Raw genomic sequence first — 20,223 nt, forward strand, 5'->3', positions numbered from 1 at the left:
AAAGGAAACAAGAATTAGTGGTCTTGCTCAGGAAGCATTCCCCCAGATTAGAGATCCTCAGGTATAAGTTAAAATTACCACTACCTCTGGTCTCACTGCAAGCTCTATCAGAATAGAGTGGGTCATTTTCAATTTCATTAAATGCAAAGATGGCTAAACTCATCACAGATGTATATTTTTCCATGTGACTTTTCACTGAGACCCCTGTTGCTTTAGCATTACCAATCTTTCAAGTAACCTTTGTTATAAATTATATCAAGTTGGAAAAGCGAGATTTCTCATTTCTAGTTTTCATCAAGAAAAAAAGTTAGAAAATTATTACTAAGTACTTTAGCCATAAAATCACTACTATTTTGTTATGAGCTGTACAAAGTAGAAAAATTGAGATTTCTTATTATTAGTTTCATCGGAAAAAAAGTAGAAATTTATTATTAATTTAGACTTATCACAGCCACTTTTTAAAGGCATCAAATTTACCAGTATCATCTTTTCTAGTTACAATATTGACAGGCCTCCCTCCATATTGACAAAGTCCACGATCGTGTTCCAGAGGCCAAACAACTAAAAAAGACCAGTTTTCCTAAGGCTGCTCAAATATGTGAGTTAAATATTTGCTGCACGTTTGACCTGTGGTAGAAAGCACAAAAAATAAAGGGGATGGAGTGTTCAAACACAGAAAGAAGGTTGCCTGAAAACTGGTTAGCTTTACCTGAAGTTGGCAGTACTTTAAAGCCCAAAAGAAACCAGATAAGCACACTTTATGACCCAACAAGTGCATAAAAATGTATGTACACAAATACATTTCATTCAGTACTATATGTAAAAGCAAATGTACAGAAACAACCTAAAAATATGTCCAATGGCTGTGGTACATTCATATTTTGAACATTATACAGTTGTTTAAAAGAACAAGATTGATCTAGATGCATCAGCCTGAACAGAACTCTTGAATATTGGTTGAGTGAAAAAAACAATGCTTTTGAATAAAATAAAGTGTATATAATTTACTTTAAAAACACCTAACAGATGTTAGAGTACATTATAAAGTTACATTAAGACCAGATGGTTTTTTTAAGAAAGGGTGGGGAGGGGGACACTTCCCTGGTGGTCCAGTGGATAAGACTCCGTGCTCCCAATGCAGGGGCCCAGGTTCAATCCCTACTCGGGAACTAGATCCCACATGCATGCCACAACTAAGAGTTCGAATGCCACAACTATGAGCCCACATGCTGCAACTAAAAGATCCCACATGCTGCAACAAATACCTGGTGCAACCAAAATAAATAAATATTTTAAAAAGGAGGGAGGGGTGTCTTGGCATACAACCAGTTTCAGTGGATACCGCTAGGGAAGAGGAAAGGGGACCAGGACTAGAGGTAGTACTCCAGAGGCCTTGTTCATAGTGTTTCAAGTTTAGAAAGAAAGGAAGGAAGGAAAGAAAAAAGTGAACCTAATGTAAATGGAACTGAAGTTGTTTTTTTTTCTTTTTTTTTTTTAAACCCAAAAGAAAGTACTGAGCACTACATGGATCCAATATTTGGTGGCCGGTGCTGCTCAGTATGTTGTATGTATCATGACTTTAACAAAATAAGGCAATATAAAGCCATTATTGTTTTGTTTAATCTTCACTACAACCCTATGAAGTAGGTATTATTGTATCCGAGCAGGGCACTATGGGGCCTTCCTGGGACAGGCCTTCCCCCATATCCTCTGCTTTAGCTCTTCTCTGAAGTACCTAGATAACAGTATTTGATGCAAATTTCCTGAATTGTTTTGCAGATGTGAAATCAATCCCCCCACCAAATGGAAGATGTTAACTACTTGATGACCATGAGCACAGAGCCCCCAGGCCTCCTGGAGCCTAAGGACTGATAAAGTTAACCCCTGTGACACCACCCTGTTCCCCCATCATCAGCCAATCACAGAACTGTGCACGATCTGATCACACACCCTGCGACCCTCCTCCCTCACCTGGCTTTTAAAAATGCTTTGCTGAAACCCTTCAGGGAGTTCTGGGCTTTTAGGGCATGAGCCAACCGTCTCCTTGCATGGCCTTGTAATAAACCTTTCTCTGCTCCAAACTCCAACGTTTCAGTTTGTTTGGGCTCACTGTGCACTGGGCACGTGAGCTTGCGTTAACATTATTATGATTTCCATTTTACAAATAAAGAAATTGAGGCCCAAAGAGGTTAAGCGACTTTTCCAAGGTCAAAAGATGAAGACAGAACCAGGGCTTGGAAAATCTAGAAAGTAGCCCAGAGTTAAGGATAACCTCTAGAATAATCAAAATGAGAAATCTTATTCCTCATTTCAGGAGGCAGATAGATCTTTCAACAAGAACAACCACTCAATCCTCTTGACAACAGCAGGGCTACTATGCCTGTCACCTTTGTATCCAACAGTCCTTCCCACATACCATTGAGGCAGGAGATAGATGGGCTCCAGGCTAGGCATTTACAACTGGCCTCCTGTTCACACCTCATGGGGTGAGAAGATGAGCTCCAGGCCGGACATTCATTACCAGTCCCTGTTTACATTTCCTGAAGCAAGAGACAAACGGGCTCCAGGACTACATGTTTATGACTGGACTTCTGTCTATATTTCGAGATGTGCACCTCAATATAAAAACCAGCAACAGGAACAGGGTAAATAACCGGACAGTGGGCATTTTTATGGCAGGGACAGAGTGGGACTAAACCCTATTAAATGATCCAGAGGTCACACACTTCCCATCCTTGGGGCAAGGGAAACACTACGCAGGCGCAAAAGCCTACACAGCGTCAAAAAGGCAGGAGATGCCAGACCATAGTAAGTCCTGCCATCTCCTCCCAGAGGCCTTTGCAGTGGGATCCATCTTAACTTAGGGGTGTGTGCGCACCCAGGGGAGGGTCCAGAAACAAATTAGCCCTGGGGTCAAAACAATACAACTGGCCAAAAAGAAGACAAAGACCCGGAAGACTGACACCTTATAAAGGATTTAAACTTCCCAAAGGCACGACTCTCTGAGTTCGCCCGTGCATCTTTCTGCATGTACTTTACTTTTCCAATAAAGTTTTTACTTTTCTTTACCTTCTGCCTCCTTGCCTGAATTCTTTCTTGCCAACGCACGTAAGGACTAGGGCCCCAGGCCCTAGCTGCTGGCCCCTGTGGTCCAGTGGTTAGGACTCCTGGTCTGGGAACTAAGATCTTGCTTCCTGCTACTGCTCACTGCTGCTTGCTGCAAGCTGCCGCTTACTGCTGCCTGCGTCCGAAATCACCATGGGCTCTGGCTCTGCCAAATGACTCATGGTGCACCACACAATTCACTTTCCTGCCTCTGTGCTGTTGTCTGTGCCTCCTCCTGCTTGGGATTCCTTTCCTCCATTCCTGTCTGCCTGGTGAAAATTTATTAATCCTCAAATGTCCCCTTTCCAATGAGACTCTTTTTGACTCACTCAGATTTTTGTGCCTATATTGTATCTCCAATTTAGTAATTTGTATGCATCGCTCTACTCTACAGCCAGGTCTTTGATCATTATATTTCTACAAGCTTTAAGCTCAACAATAGTGAGCTCAATAAATTTATATCTACTTATTGAAAATCTCAAAGATGTCCAGCAAAGCCCAACCACATGAAGCAATGTGACATCTGTCCAAGTGTGCAATCCTTAAGATTTTAAAAAATAGGTACTATAATTTCGAGTTCTTACTTTTCTATACTATTCACAAAAGGGGATGGGAGTTTAGAGCACAGAATGAGTTTGCATTTAATCTAAAAAGTCAAAAGTTAAACAGCTCCAAATCTACTACTATGAATTACCAGATCTCTTTATAGGTACAAGGGGTCCAAAAGGACTAGCAAGGACCTTTTGGCATGCACATGGGGGAAGAAGGCAGATTCCTGCCTGGGATGTACCAGTTTCACAAGGATTTAATTACTAGGCCTTTACTGGGTAACCAAGTACCTGGAAGTCATAAAGGCTAATGGCAGACACAAATGTGTTAAGGGGATAGAGAAGAGGGAGAGGTAGAGGTGGTTCTGGATGGTGGGACTGGGACTCATTTGGGGCTGGGAACTGGGAGGTGCTACTCTCTATTTTCTAATTCTCTTGTAACAAGCATACATATTTGTCTGTAAAGAAACAGTGAAACACTACAGAGCAGTTAAAAGGAACAAGGTAGATAAGTTACTTATATGTAATGATCTCCTAGAGACTAAACACAAAAACAAGAGACTAAACAATATGTATAATATGCTATCATTTGTGTTTAAAGGCAAGATGTGGGGGGAAGGGGCACGGTCATAACGTACTTGTAAATGGGTTCTCTAACTCAGGAAGATTACACAAGAAATCACTGATAACAAGCAGTTCCTTCTAAAAAGGGAACTAGGGAATGGGTTAGAATGAAAAGGAGACATTTCACTGGATATTCTTTCTTTACTCTTTGAATTTTTTTTTTTTACCATGTACATATTTTACTTTCCAAAACAATGTAAGGCTTAAAAAAAGGAAGACAAAAATACTAAAGAATTAATAATCCATCAATCAGTACCTCTAATTACCACTGAAGTCTATATTCATTCTAATGTACATAAGAAAACAGTTGAATATATAGCTTAACTGGCTAAAACCAAACTTCTAGCCAACACTTGTCTGCTTTCTTTAATCAGTCTTTGGAAATGTTAAATGTTCTGAGCCCTTTCCCACAGTAAGCCCTTTTTTCAAAGCTCTAACATGTTGACATTTTGCAAAAGAGGGGCTTACAACCTTTTAAAGCTGGTGTGCCAAGCAAGATTCCATTCACTCCCTTCCCTAGAAGGGCCTGGGTGGAGGTCTTAGGCTAGGATGATGCCTGCCCTCAGACTGCTGGATGAGCTTCCTCATCAGCAGAGGCTTAGGTCAGACAAACTACTCAAGGAAAGCATTTCCTCACGATCGGAGTTTCATCACTGGAACAACTAGCCAGAATCAGGTGGCTCCACCATTGCTCTTCTGGCTCCTATCAAAATCCTAAACCTACTCCAAGCTGGTGCATGTTAACTCACCTGACACCATTTGTTTGTTTTATTTAACTAACTTTTTAAAAAGAATCCACATTTTTTAAAGTGAGACTTTATCAGGGATTTTGCTAGCAGAATTTTAAGAAACTAGCTTAAAATAATGATCAGGAGAAAACTGACTAGTACCTTTGATTCCATACTTGTTTCCATTCCTTTTTTGCTGGCTTGCTCTGGCCTCATTATTACTGACATAATTAGTTCTGATGTCCAGCATCTTTCCTTTTCCATGTGATAATTGCTGGGCTGGCAAAGAAACCAGCCAATCCAACAACAGGTAAGTTCTCAGTCAAGGAGATTGTCCCTGAATCTCAAAAGTATGGCTGGTTTCCTATGGTGCTCAAAACAGGGACAATACTAATTCTACTCCTCAACAATTCATCAGTTGTTTTCACAGTAAAAGAACACCCCCAAAGATGTATTCAAAGGTGGAAAGCGGGAGGGGGGATGAAGGGGGAGGAGACACCACCACCACCAAGACCACAGCAAAAAAACAGTGCCAGGCACCTTCTAATCACAAGTCCCATAGGAGAGAATAATGAATTGAAAATTAACTTGTCCCTGTGATAACAATAAGAACACTTGAATATCTATATATAACTTATTGCTGATCAACTATAGTCTCTTACCATGCAGTCTCTTACCAGTGAGAGGGAAGTGTCTTCTAAAATAAGTTCTTCAAGTTTAAGTGCAATTAGATGTGCTTCAAGTCCTTTAATATGATCCACAACATTCGAAATTAAAGTCTGAAGCCCAGTAACATAGTCTTGGAAACTGGTAAAGACAGGTGGCTGGAAAAAAAGATTTTTAAAAAGTTGAAAGATTATCAAACATATTTCTCCCATGCTATATCACATAAGATATACTAATTTCATGCTATAGCATTACTTAATTCTATTAATAGTAACAGGATGGGACTTCCCTGGAGATCCAGTGGTTAAGACTCCGCACTTCCTCAGCAGGGGGTGCGGGTTCAATCCCTGGTTGGGGAAATAAGATCCCACATGGTGTGTGGTGTGGTCCCCACAAAAAAAAATAGTAACAAGGATAGATATAGTTTTGGATATTAAAAGAGTCTCTCAAACCAAGGTAAATTTAATAGCCACCAAATGCTAACTCAGTAATGATGACTTTTTTCCAGTGTGGTTTTATTTCACTCTGGGGAAGCGGAGGTGAAAAAAAGAATAAAAAAATCTTAGTTGGTCATTATTCAACTTCAGGTTGGGAATCTCCTAGAACACTAAAGGAGATGAGAAGAACCAAGACTTCATTTCTTCTCTTTATGTCTTTGAGATTTCCTGTAATGTTAATAACAGAAACAGAAATTCTAAATTCTAATGGAAAAAATGATGGGTGACAACAATCAAGAAAATTCTGAAAAAGAGCCGTTAAGGGGAACTTGCCCTAATAGATATGAGAGTATATTATAAAGTTACATTAAATCCAGATGGGACTGGTATATAAGTAAATTGACAAAGACTGAAAGGACACAAATCCCAAGATAGAGCAAAGAATATAAAGGAATTTAAATGGTGACCTTTCAAAACAGTGGTTTTCAAGTGGATGAATGGTACTGAATAGCTAGCTAGATATATTGTGAAATATAAAATAAATAAAATAATAAATAACAAAATAAATTCCAGACAGATTTAAATACTTAAATTTTTAAAAAAAATCCATCGAAGCACCAGAAGAGGATTTAGGTAGTGGCTTTTGCGATCATAAATTGAAAAGGTCTTTCTAAACATAATACTAACCTAAGAACAGTTAAAAAAAAAACCTTGGGGGAGGGGCAATAGGTGGGTGGGGGAGTGGGAGGTACAAACTACTGGGTTAAGATAGGCTCAAGGACGTATTGTACAACATGGGGCATATAGCCAATATTTTGTAATATCTGTAAATGGAAAGTAATCTTTAAAAATTGTACAAAAACTAAAAAAAATTTTTAAATCACCATACATTTGGAAATTATTGAATAGCACCTAAACAAAACAATGGTCAAAGAATAAATCACAAGTATTAGAAAAAAATGTTTGCTATGTCAGATGAAGATATGAAGTACCAAATTTGTGGGATAAACATATAGTGGTGATTAGCAGCAAATTTGGAGTCCAAATCCCATTAGAAAAAGGTTAAAACCACGAAACCAATGATCTAAGCATTAATTCAAAGGAGTTAGGCATGAAAAAAAATCTTATTTTTTACAAGTTACTATATTTGACAAAAAAAATCACTCAAGTTAAAAGACATGTCAAACTGAAAAAAAACTGCATCATATATGAAAAAGGATTATGTTAATACTACTATGTTAAGAGTCCAATAGCTCAAAACATATCAATGGAAAAAATACTACTACCACGATAGGAAACTTGGGCAAAGACAGAAACAGAAAATATATCAAAGAAATCCCAGCAGTGATACAATTTAAAAAACAGATAAACACAAGAAACCTAGCCAATCAACTAGTAAGGCCAGCTTTTCACTCAAGAAGTCTTCTTTGAAGGTGCAACATCAATAGAATTTTTTTAACGCAAATTGGAAAAAGGAGAGTTCCAGTGTTTGCCTATCAAATGGGTAAGGATACAGAGACACCACACCACTGGGGAATGTAAAAACAGGTATCTCCAGCTTTTTGAAAGTTCACTTTATGCCACTTTAGCTTTCATGAAAGACCTACATTAGTACCTGTTTTGGCTAACCAAAAGAAATCCAAAAAGGATTTTCGCTTTCACAGGAAAAAGAAGGTGAAAAGCGTTTGCAGCAAGCTGTTACAGAAGCAGCGCACACCCTGAGCAGCAACAGTGGCACCGGAAGTGCCACTCAACATCAAGCCGCCACAGCAGTGAACTATGTCTGTAAGCATCTGTGCTTTATCTCAATTTACTTTGTGCATCCATTAGCAAGATGTGTCCTAAGGTAATTGCTTCTTTCCCTTATGCCACCTGGGCTTATGAAAGGTTTCAAAGGAATGCTATATACTTCTGGATAGCAGGGGAAACCTGTATACATAGTAATGTCAGATCTAAGAGATAGCCTAAGGAAATCATATTATAAATTCATCTTGTGTTTGTCCATATTTTAATAGCAGCACTATTTATAATATTAAAAGAAAATCAGAACCAACTAAACATTCAACAATGGGAATAAGTTATGGTATATTAATATAACAGGATAGTACATAACCATTAAAAGTAATGAGATACATCTATATTTGCTGAAATGAAGAGATGTCTAAGATACCCTATTAAGTGAAAACAAAAACAAATAGCAAAGTTGCAGAACTTTCTATAGAGCATGATTCTGGTTTGTATGCAGTGGCTATCTCTGTTTGCTGGGAAAATGGGTGATCTTCACTTTTTTCATATATTTAGGTTACACTGACAATCAGAAAAATAGGCGGCTATTCTCATTTTTGGAAATTAGAAAAGCAATAACTACAAAAACTCTCACAAAATCCAAATACCAAAAGCTATTTGACAAGTACTAGGAGTGTAGGTTTTCATTAGAAGAGAAAGTAATCATGCAACTCTGATCAATTCTTTCAAACTTTGCACTCATGATCTGTTAAATTATCTTGAACAAAGTGAAGGAGAGAAATGAATGAATGGCAACACCCAGGACAAGTGTCAAATCTAAAAAATTCCTGAATTGTTACTGAATTGTGCAGGAAGTTAGTATTACTAATAAAACCATCAACATTTTCAAACGACAATGGTTACTATATTCCTATAGTGAACAAAAATCTTCCATTAATAAGATAAATTCAAACATTAACAAAACAGCATGCCATTAGAGAATAAATCCTAAACATCTTTCCTTATGAAAAGGATATAAATTATGTTAATGTTTTACACATGCAAAAATTAAATCAATTAAGATGGGAGGAAACTCCAAAATTGAATACAAACAGAAATAGATGAATCTTATTGACATCACACTAATAATATAATCTGAGTTTTTAATTCCACTGCTTTTACAGAGTACCTCAACTGTCTACATTCACTGGAACATATTCTAAGGACAAAAAAGAAATGCAAAAATTTGAACTTTATTTAGTGGGTTTGTTATTGGAACTGGTAGTGGAACCAATGTACTAATTCCAAAACTATTTAGTATTTATTGTAAAACAGCAAACGAATAAATATATTGATGCTGTTGGGAACCATGGTTCTTACTCTGAAAAGAAAACTACAAATATGGAATGAGGAAAGGAATGGAAGGAAGAACATTGATATTGGACTAAAACTGGAGGTATCAGTAAGAATTAATTATTTAAAACTGTGTGTGTGCGTGTGTGTAAATAAATTTCCTCTCTTCACGGACATGAACTAGAAACAGTAAAACCCTAATAGCAATTAGTATACCTAACAACTAGATCTTGGTATTTTGACTACCATTCCCCATAAAGGAACCAGGGCTCATTGAAAAAAATGTCTGATTTCAGTTCAGTGGGTGAGTACAAAGTGCTTGGAGCATTTTTGTTGTTTCAGACAGTAAGGGCTCAAAGACCAATGATGTTCAAGGACGGGAACCAGCTTAAAGTGGCTCCCATTAGCCAAATCTGTGCATCCAAAAGAAAATGATGATAATGGTTTACAAGGTAAATTTAAAAAGGAATGAGTCCACAGTGATACTAAAATAGTGATATTAAAAATATACAGCTCAGGCTTCCCTGGTGGCGCAGCGGTTGAGAGTCTGCCTGCCAATGCAGGGGACACAGGTTCGAGCCCTGGTCTGGGAGGATCCCACATGCCGCGGAGCAACTAAGCCCGTGAGCCACAGCTACTGAGCCTGCGTGTCTGGAGCCCGTGCTCCGCAACGGGAGAGGCCGCGACAGTGAGAGGCCCGTGCACCGCGATGAAGAGTGGCCCCTGCTCGCAGCAACTGGAGAAAGCCCTTGCACGGAAACGAAGACCCAACGCAGCCAAAAATAAATAAATAAATAAATTAAAAAAAAAAAAGTTAAAAAAATATATATATACAGCTCTATTTTACAGAATGCCAGTTAATAAATGATAAATGATTGGTAGAATGTTTTAAAATCACCATTGTGGAACCACCAAAGAAATAAATGATTCATGCAAGTTAGACTAACAATGGGTGTTAAAACCAGTGGGTGAAAGGCTGGTGGGGAACAGGATATTCAGAGTCTCAAAGCATCATCTCACAGATTAATTACACGGGGAGGGAAGACACTCTTACAATAAAGAAATCCGGCAGATACTTCCTTTATCAAATAATTAAATCTGAAATTATCAATAATGGGACGTAATAACATTAGTGCCTCCTAATTTAATTGCTAAAAAGGACACAGCATCTATGTTTAACCTAAATCTATGGAAACAATTAGCCAAATCCAGACTGTGAGATAGTCTACCAAAAACCTAGCTAGACTTTTCAACAATAAAGACAAACAAAAGCTAAGGAAGTACGCTTGATGAAAGAAAGGTACAGAGAAATGACAACTAAAAGCTGTGTCAGATCCTTAGTAGGATTCTAGTATTTTGAAAAAGACTATACGGGATGTAACTGGGACAACAGGGAAAAGGTTAATATGGACATTATAATATTATTGTTATCAATATTAAATATCTTGAGTGTGAAAATATCTTGAGTCTTATGGTTTTGTAGGAGACTTCCCCTGTTCTACCCTGGTGTATTAAGTATCAGTCTGTACTTTTCTTTCAAATGGTTCAACAAATGGGGGTGGGGGAGGTAGAGAATCAGAGAGAGAGAGAGAGAGAGAAAGCAAATGTGGCAAATTGTTAACAAGTGGTGAATCTAGGTAAGGATGTCTGGGTGTCATTATACTAGTCTTTCAGCTTTTCTGCAGGTGTATTATTTTTTTAAAAAGCTGGGGAGAGAAAATGAATGCATACTGGGTCCTATGATCTCTTACAAAATGCAGGAAAACAGTGAAAAGAAAAGGCAGCATGCAGCCAGATTGTTACTTGTGTTTTCTCTGTTATTACCATGACGATGCTGGTTTCTTTTTTCTTCTTCTTCTTTTTCTGTAAATTTAATTTGTATGGTCGCAGGACACTCTCACAGTAACTGGACACCCAAAGGATAACAGAAATAGTCTGAAAGCAGAAAAATTGCAAATTCATCAATAAGGATTACACTCAAGATATCTATCAAGAACAAAGATTATGAACTAAACAAATTCTGTGCAAACAGCTCTTCTATGCAAATCTCTTCAAGTTCTCTTGTAACTCTCCACTCTCTAATTTCTACAATCACCACATTGATCCAGGTCTTCTTCATCTTCTACTCAGAATACTGTCTTTATTCTTTCTTCTGGCTCTCCCAGCTCTAAACTCATCCTCTACTCCAGTGGTCCCCAACCTTTTTGGCACCAGGGACCGGTTTTGTGGAAGACAATTTTTCCATGGATGGGGGGATGGTTTGGGGATGATTCAGGCACATTACGTTTATTGTGCACTTTATTTCTATTATAATTACACTGTAATGTATAATGAAATAATTATACAACTCACCATAATGCAGAATCAGTGGGAGCCCCGAGCTTGTTTTCACTTGCCACTCACTGATAGGGTTTTGATATGAGTCTGCAAGCAATTGATTTATTATGGTCTCTGTGCAGTCAAACCTCTCTGCTAATGATAATCTGTATTTGCAGCCACTCCCCAGTGCTAGTATCACTGCCTCAGCTCCACCTCAGGTCATCAGGCATTAGATTCTCATAAGGAGCACGCAACCTAGATCCCTCACATGCGCAGTTCACAGTAGGGTTTGCGCTCCTGTGAGAATCTAATGCCGCTGCTGATCTGACAGGAGGCAGAGCTCAGGTGGTAATGCAAGTGATGGGGAGCGGTTGTAAACACAGATGAAGCTTCGCTCACCTGCTGCTCACCTCCTGCTGTACAGCCCAGTTCCTAACAGTCTGTTAACAGACTGGTTAACAGTCCGTGGCCTGGGGGTTCAGGACACCTGCTCTACTCAGTCCAATTTTCTTTCACTTCCTTGCAGGAGATGGGGATCCATTAACATCCTTTTCACTGAAGTGAAAAGTCCAAATTCCTAGGTATGGAATCCAAAGGTTCTGTAAAATATGCCTCTCCCCACCCACCTCTCCATCCAGATAAGATACTGCCTCACCTGCAAACCTTAAATTGTATATGAAGAAATCTCCCCAGTTGGTCAGCACATATTCTCCTTTGAATTAAGTTAGGTGTTTACACGTCTTCACCTATGCTACAGTGTATGCATGTACATATATACATGCAATTATTTCTCATTCACTCATTAAGTATCTCTTAGGCACTTAAAATGTCACCAAAACAGAAAATATTGCCTTCAGGAAGCTTACAGACTAGTAGAAAAAGAAAGTAAACAAACATGTGACAAAATAAACGGAAAAAAGATAATGGATTATGAGTGTTGTGATCCTCTTCTTTCTCTCTCTGGCTAAAAGAAAAAAAGTGTTTTGCTACATCAGCTCCTGGATTCTCCTTCATAATGCAGAATCTCAGCAATTAGTGAACAGCAGCAACAAATTTAGAAAGCTGGCAAATTAACTTAAACTACATAATAGTTGAGTCAAAAAGGAAAATGAACAGAAGAGAGCTAGATTTGCAGTGAATCTGAGGAATCTTTAAGAGATTTGTAAAGCAAATTTCAAGAAGTTTTACCCTAGCATTATGAATGAAATTCTCCCGATATCCTTGGAAGGAATTAGTTCAGAAAATTGAAATTGCTTTTCAATTAACAAAAGGTGGGAGCGAGGGGTTAAATTACAGGCATAAGGTGCCTATTACCTGTTCATTTTTGAAAAATTAATCCTGCATACAATTAAGGAAAATTGAGTTTTTCACAAAGAGAACAAAAACATACCTCAACCAAGAAGACTAGATTTTCTAAAAGAGTAGGATGTGTTTTCAAGTTACCATCTTTAACTTCTAAAAGATCACCTTTACATTTACTGAAGACATCTGAAAACAGAAAAATATTTTATGGTTTTATTCAGCTTTTGTTTCAATGTTATTTTTAGGAACACAATGCACAATCTAATAAAGAATAAGCAAATATAAAGATTTAATCCAGAAAGCTCCCCCACCCCAATGAAACAAACACCAAAGAATATCTATTTTAAGCTCTTTATTTATTTTTTTTAAGTTTATTTATTTTATTTATTTATTGTTTTTGGCTGCATTGGGTCTTTGTTGCTGCCCACAGGCTTTCTCTAGTTGTGGCGAACAGGGACTACTCTTCGTTGTGGTGCGCAGGCTTCTCATTGCAGTGGCTTCTCTTGTTGCGGAGCACAGACTCTAGGCACGCGGGTTTCAGTAGTTGTGGCACGTGGGCTCAGTAGTTGTGGCTCGTGGGCCCTAGAGCGCAGGCTCAGCAGTTGTGGCGCAGGCTTCTCATTGCAGTGGCTTCTCTTGTTGCAGAGCACAGACTCTAGGCACACGGGTTTCAGTAGTTGTGGCACGTGGGCTCAGTAGTTGTGGCTCGTGGGCCCTAGAGCGCAGGCTCAGCAGTTGTGGCTCACGGGCTTAGCTGCTCCGCGGCATGTGGGATCTTCCTGGACCAGGGCTTGAACCCGTGTCCCCTGCATTGGCAGGCAGACTCCCAACCAATGTGCCACCAGGGAAGCCCTATTTTAAGCTCTTTAAAAAGCCACATGACTACTGCTCTATTGTCTTCAAAACATAAAAGGCAGACTTATAAATTATATATTCTAGGGTCTAAACACCAGCTACGGGGACTTCCCTGGTGGTCCAGTGGTTAAGACTCCACGCTTCCAGTGCAGGTGGCCTGGGTTAATCCATGGTCAGGGAACTAGATCCCACATACATGCCGCAATTAAGAGTTCACATGCCACAACTAAGGAAGCCCATGTGCTGCAACTAAGGAGCCTGCGAGCCACAACTAAGGAGGCTGCCTGCCGCAACTAAGACCCAGCGCGAACAAATAAATAAATAAAATAAAATATGGGATAACTGTTTAAAAAATAAATAAACACCAGCTACACCTTTCCACAGATAGGCCATTGGCACAATAAAAATAAGACTTCAAGTGGATGGTTTAAAAGAACTTGTGCCAAAAAAAAAAAAAAAAAAAAAAAACAGAACTTGTGCCATTATAGACTAAAAGACCAATGTGCATGGTAGAAATGAACCTTCATAACAAATACCAGGTTTATTCTCATAATCTTGATCATCTTTTAATTCTCAGTCTTCATTTGAGCAACAAAATAAAAGACTTTTTAGGCTCCTAAAAAGAAAGACCCTTATAGATTTAAAATGCACAATAATCTATAATGGAAAAGAATCTGAAGCTGTACACCTGAAACTAACACAGTATTGTAAATCAACTATAGTTAAATAAAATAATAATAATTTTTTAAAGTATTTCAGAGAGTTAAAAGAAAACGCATATGTATATTCTTTACCAAATAATTTCATTGCTAGGAATTTAACTCCAAGGAAATACTCAAATAAGTACCCAAACAATTGTGTCCCAAGATATTTATGTCAGCATTGTTATGCATAATATATTATGTACTCAGAGCATATAAATAAATCTGGTACACTGATACAATACTGTGGAATATTATGCAGCCCTTAAAACAAATGGGGTGTGTATATAACTGACATGGTAAAATGTCCAAGATAACAAACAATTAAAGCCAGAAAAGCATGTATTATACCCTCTGATATATTTTTTTAAAAAATCACTACTATGTATTTCCATACACACATGTATGACTGTTTGGTGGTATGTAGAAATACAGACTCAACAGCACATACCTACTTACCTCTGCAGGAATGGGGCTGGGAAGGGGAAAAGACCATACCCACTTGTGTACTGTTTTACAATAGGTGTCTACTACTTTTGTAATCACAACTTTTTAAAGTTAGAAACAAAGTCTTTAAAAATACCAAAATGTGTGCATTATTAGTTTTCAAAACCTCTTACAAGTTTCTATGAAAAAAGAGCTATTGTCAGACAATCAGATACAATATGGGAATCCACAGTAAGACCACTTACCTTTTAACTGTTCTAGTAAAGACTTAAGACTATTCTCTACTCGCTCCTGGATCTCCATTGTATCCTCTAAAATTGAAACACAATGAAAAACTTTCAATTCAATTTTTAGTAAGATAAAGAAGCAAGACCAATACCTGGAAGCATAGGCAAGGACATTTTCTTTTCTCTTAAGACCCACAGGCCTCTAAATTCCATTACTGAGAGAAAGATGAAGGACAAGAAAAGGAGAAAAGGAAAGAGAAAGGGAAAGAAAAAAGGCAAAGAAAGGTATTAATTACCGTTCTGCCAAAAGCACTACCTAAGATTCTCTAGCAGGACCAGAAATCTACGTGTTTCAAATACTCTAAATGACAGGATCCACAAACCTTATGACTTGGGAAAAACAAAACACAAACAAAAAAACATGACCTATATGGTATTTGTGACTCTCGCTGGGCTGACAGCTCAGAAAAAAATCTTTTCTCTACAAAGTTTAGGCCTTCTTCTTTCTTTTTTTTAATATTTATTTATTTATTTTGGCCGCACCAGGTCTTTGTTGTGGCATGCGGGATCTTTAGTTGCAGCATGCAGACTTCTTAGTTGTGGCATGCAAACTCTTAGTTGCGGCATGCATGCGGGATCTAGTTCCCCAACCAGGGATCAAACCCCGGCCCCCTGCACTGGGAGCGCGGAGTCTTACCCACTGGACCACCAGGGAAGTCCCTAGGCCTTCATTTTTAAGTAAAGAATTTAATCTGATACAAATGAAGTTATTTATAAAACAGAAACAGACTCATAGACATAGAAAACAAATTTATGGTTATCAAAGGGGAAAGGGGATGGGGGAGGGATAAATTAGGAGTTTGGGATTAGCAGATACAAACTACTATACATAAAACAGATAAACAACAAGGTCCTACTGTATAGCACAGGGAACTATATTCAATATCCTATCATAAACCAGAACGGAAAAGAATATGAAAATACATGTATATATATACAGGTATAATTGAATCACTTTGCTGTACACCAGAAACTAACATAACATTGTAATTCAACTATACTTCAATTTTTAAAAAATTTTTAAATGAATGAATGAAAAGAATTCAACTTGAAATCCAACAATATTTCAACAAATCAAGGATTTCTTCAACTTTTGGCCCTAAAAAATGATTTTAAATATGGAACAGACTTAAAACAAAAGTGGGAAAATGAGGGAAAGGGAGTGAGTGGCATTTAGAGGTGAGGGGGCAGGGTGTGGGGGGCGCAGCAGGGCAGATTAAAAAAAAAATATGGAACGGAGTTAAGCTTCTAAACATTATTTTGTAAACTGTTTAATGGACTTTCTTGTATAGCAAACCAGACATTCTAGAACAGCTTCCAGCTCCCATCTCCTCCAAATTTTTCCAAATATGTGAGGTTATAGATATTTTGTTGCATTTACTAAGTTTTCAGTGACAAAGACCCTGTAAATATACTCATGCAAATATACACTTACCTAAACCATTGATGTCCAGCTCATAAATATCACTAACAAGATAAAAAGAGCTGGTCTGACACTGAGAACAGCCAGAATTAAAGAATCCAGCCATTCTGGTAGGTACAGGACCAAGGAAAGGATACTGGAAAGGAAAAAAAGTTCTTTAAATGTTCTTTAAATGCACTGAAATTTAAATTCATAAAATACAAAATGAGAAAACAAGGAACTGGATAAAAATCTATCTCCATGATTAAGTTACAAAGCACTGATCAGCAAGCTAATAATAACCAAATCATTATGATGAAAACAGAAACGCTGTATTAATTTGTTGACAGGTATTAAAAAGTTTACCATCACAAAAAAGCTATTTTGCTTTTCCTCACTATCCAATTTGTATATTGAGGAAGCCTCTGCAATTCCCCAAGTTTAAAAAGTTTGTCTTTTTCCTGTAGATGCCATAAAGTGGGACAAAATACTGTTCTTTACTACTCACCCATCCCCAATTCCTATTTTCAAAAAGACAGTCACATATTATTGCAGCTTTGATTATAAATACGCACTGATGATACCTGAATGTCCTTCTCAATAAATCGCTTTCCCGTCTCCAGGGCCACCTCCAGCTGTTGAAGGAGCAAACGGAAAATGTCAATCCGGGAGGATACTCCATTCTCAGTGGTCTTCTCTGAGTTCTCTGGCCCAACAGAATGGTTAAGACTTGGAAGTCCACTGATCAGCCTCAAGGTTAAGGAACGGATTCTTAACCACATTGTCTCCTCCTCCAAGGAAAGTTTCTTATGTTCTTCAGAAACATCCCTTAAAAAGAAACATCCGCAAACCATCCATTTTATTCATGTTAACTTTAAAGCTTTCAAAGTTCACTTTCATCAGTCAAGACGCCTTTGAATGGTCCCAGCTTTCATTTAATAGCTGAATGATCTTGGACAAACCAAAACAGTCCAAGTCCCCATTTCGGTATCCATAAAATGGGGAAGATAACCTACCTAACAGGTCGTTTTCCCCTTAGGTGAGATTCATTTTTCTGATGATAAAATACATAATACAAAAAATTCAAATGACAGAAAAGTAAAAAAATAAAAGGAAAACGGGCCCTGATAACCAAGAACCCACAATATTTTTTTTTTAACCACCAAAATGGTTTTATTTTTGACACTGCCAACATGCACAACAATGCATTACTTTGGTTTCCTTAAACATTACTTAAGTACGCATTAAGTGGTGAGGTGGATGGACCTAGAGTCTGTCATACAGAGTGAAGTAAGTCAGAAAGAGAAAAACAAATACCGTATGCTAACACATATATATGGAATCTAAGAAAAAAAAAAAAAAGGTCATGAAGAACCTAGGGGTAAGACGGGAATAAAGACACAGACCTACTAGAGAATGGACTTGAGGATATGGGGAGGGGGAAGGGTAAGCTGGGACAAAGTGAGAGAGTGGCATGGACATATATACACTACCAAACGTACAATAGATAGCTAGTGGGAAGCGGCCGCATAGCACAGGGAGATCAGCTCGGTGGTTTGTGACCACCTAGAGGGGTGGGATAGGGAGGGTGGGAGGGAGGGAGACGCAAGAGGGAAGAGATATGGGAACATATGTATATGTATAACTGATTCACTTGGCTATAAAGCAGAAACTAACACACCATTGTAAAGCAATTATACTCCAATAAAAATGTTAAAAAAAAAAAAGAAATATATGTTCACATTTAAGAAATGTAACACATTAAAAAACTCCTCCATAAATATAATTCTTTCTCAATATATTTTCCTGCTTTGTTTCACACATAAATAACATAATCTACAAAGTCATAAATAAAACTATTAACTCTTATGACCTAAAAGTATATACAAATTTTGGAACTTGATAAGAATGTCCTTTTTCTGATTTTATATAAATAACAACATGCAGTATTTGCAATGTTTTTTAACTAAATGAATGACTTACAATAAAAACTTTTATTGTCTCCCAACCAGTTCTCCCTATAATAAGACCTTCAGTGCACTTGGTAAAGATGTCATGTATTTAAAAAGTCAAAGTGGTCAAAAGACTAGATTTTTAAAATAGAACAGAAGGTTGCCATTAAATATTAAGCCTTATTAAAATCACTTCCGTTTGTCTGAAGAATAAAAAATGCTACCAAAGAGTATATGCTTGTACTATCTTTTTTTTTTTTTTTTTAATTTTTGGCTGCACCCCGCGGCATGTGGGATCCTAGTTCCCTGACCAGGGATCAAACCCACACCCCCTGCATTGGAAGGTGGAGTCTTAACCACTGGACGGGATTTCCGGGGAAGTCCCTATACTATCATTTAAATGGAAGCTAACAAAGTCTTAAAAAATCAGATTAAATTTGTATTAGTCTTGGGAAAAACATTCCACTGAGATTCTGTTATAGGAACAGAATCCATGCTATCCTAAGTTTTCTAAAATTTATTTTAAACCATCACTTCGATTAGTTAAAACTTTCAGGGTAAAAATGACACATAAAAATATTCTTGGGGGCTTCCCTGGTGGCGCAGTGGTTGAGAATCTGCCTGCCAATGCAGGGGACACGGGTTCGAGCCCTGGTCCAGGAAGATCCCAAATGCTGCGGAGCAACTATGCCCGTGAGCCACAATTACTGAGCCTGCGCGTCTGGAGCCTGTGCTCCGCAACAAGAGAGGCCGTGATAGTGAGAGGCCCGCGCACCACGATGAAGAGTGACCCCCGCTTGCCGCAGCTAGAGGAAGCCCTCGCACAGAAACGAAGAACCAACACAGCCCAATAAATAAATAAATAAATAAATAAATAAATAAAATAATTTAAAAATGATCTTGGAAAGGCATATTTATAATTCCTGATACAGAACACTTGATTATTTAGTTTTTGTTTAATGACTGGAAATCTTTATTCCTTCAGAAAATAATAACATTATTTGTTGAGTGATACCATCTATTTAGTGATTTACTAGATAACCACTCAAGGTATATTAAGTAAGCACTCAAATTATTTTTATGTAACAAAAGTAAAAAACACTCTTCATGTTGGAATTGTTTCATTATGCATTATTATTTTTAAGGCCATGATTTACAGAGTATAAAAATTAGAAAGAAAAACATTCTCAATTAATATTCTCACTAAATTTAAATGATTCAAATGATAAATAATAGTAAGCTAAGCACTGTCACTACTTTTAAAATCTAAGTTTCTAAGTTTCATTTTTCAATCAATACAAATATGATCTGCTTCACACTATTAACTGCCAGTCAAACTTTGTGTAAAAAAACTAAATATTCTTTGTTAAAGAGCAGTTTACAACAAATGTTTTTCCATGCTCTTATTAAAAAAAAAGATTCTGATATGCATAATGAATCTAAGTCAAAATCCAAAAATGGTAGCCAAAATTGTCAACTTTCAGCCTAATACAACATAAATCCAGTTATTTTGCATAAACAATTCAAAATTAAAGTTTATAACGGAAATGTCAACAAGTCATAACTACAACGCTACTACTGATGGAGAACCCACAATATTAACATGCTTGGTATAGATCCTTTCAGACTTTTGCAATACGATGTACGAAAATGAACTACAAATATTTATGTAATATACTTTAAACAGATAAAATGGGTTCACAGTGTTTATACTATTTTGCAAACTGCATCTTTTATGACAGTGTGTACAGAAAACAGTTAACATAGGGCTT

General features: G+C 37.5%; 1 protein-coding gene and 1 long non-coding RNA gene across 5 annotated transcripts in view; one reads left to right on the top strand and one right to left on the bottom strand.

The window, feature by feature from the left end:
• Positions 1-20,223, bottom strand: part of NAA25 (N-alpha-acetyltransferase 25, NatB auxiliary subunit) — a 74,268-nt gene that overhangs the window by 2,874 nt on the left and 51,171 nt on the right. For 2 of the 4 annotated variants that reach the window (XM_082353671.1, XM_082353668.1), the window contains 6 exons: positions 17,084-17,327; positions 16,533-16,656; positions 15,056-15,121; positions 12,896-12,993; positions 11,011-11,121; positions 5,668-5,829 (listed from right to left, as the gene is read on the bottom strand). In XM_082353671.1, coding sequence (XP_082209797.1) covers positions 5,668-5,829; positions 11,011-11,121; positions 12,896-12,993; positions 15,056-15,121; positions 16,533-16,656; positions 17,084-17,327 — 805 coding nt within the window. Of the gene's footprint in view, positions 1-5,206; positions 5,378-5,667; positions 5,830-11,010; positions 11,122-12,895; positions 12,994-15,055; positions 15,122-16,532; positions 16,657-17,083; positions 17,328-20,223 lie in introns of those variants that run through there. The other 2 variants (XM_082353670.1, XM_082353669.1) reach the window with 2 other exon arrangements.
• LOC309610636 lies at positions 3-2,081 on the top strand. The gene is made up of 2 exons (XR_014234095.1): positions 3-598; positions 1,780-2,081. It is a non-coding gene; the product is annotated as an uncharacterized lncRNA (long non-coding RNA).

The sequence above is a fragment of the Balaenoptera borealis genome (genome assembly GCF_965194805.1).
Source record: "Balaenoptera borealis genome assembly, chromosome: 14".
In the NCBI taxonomy this organism is placed as follows: domain Eukaryota; kingdom Metazoa; phylum Chordata; class Mammalia; order Artiodactyla; family Balaenopteridae; genus Balaenoptera; species Balaenoptera borealis.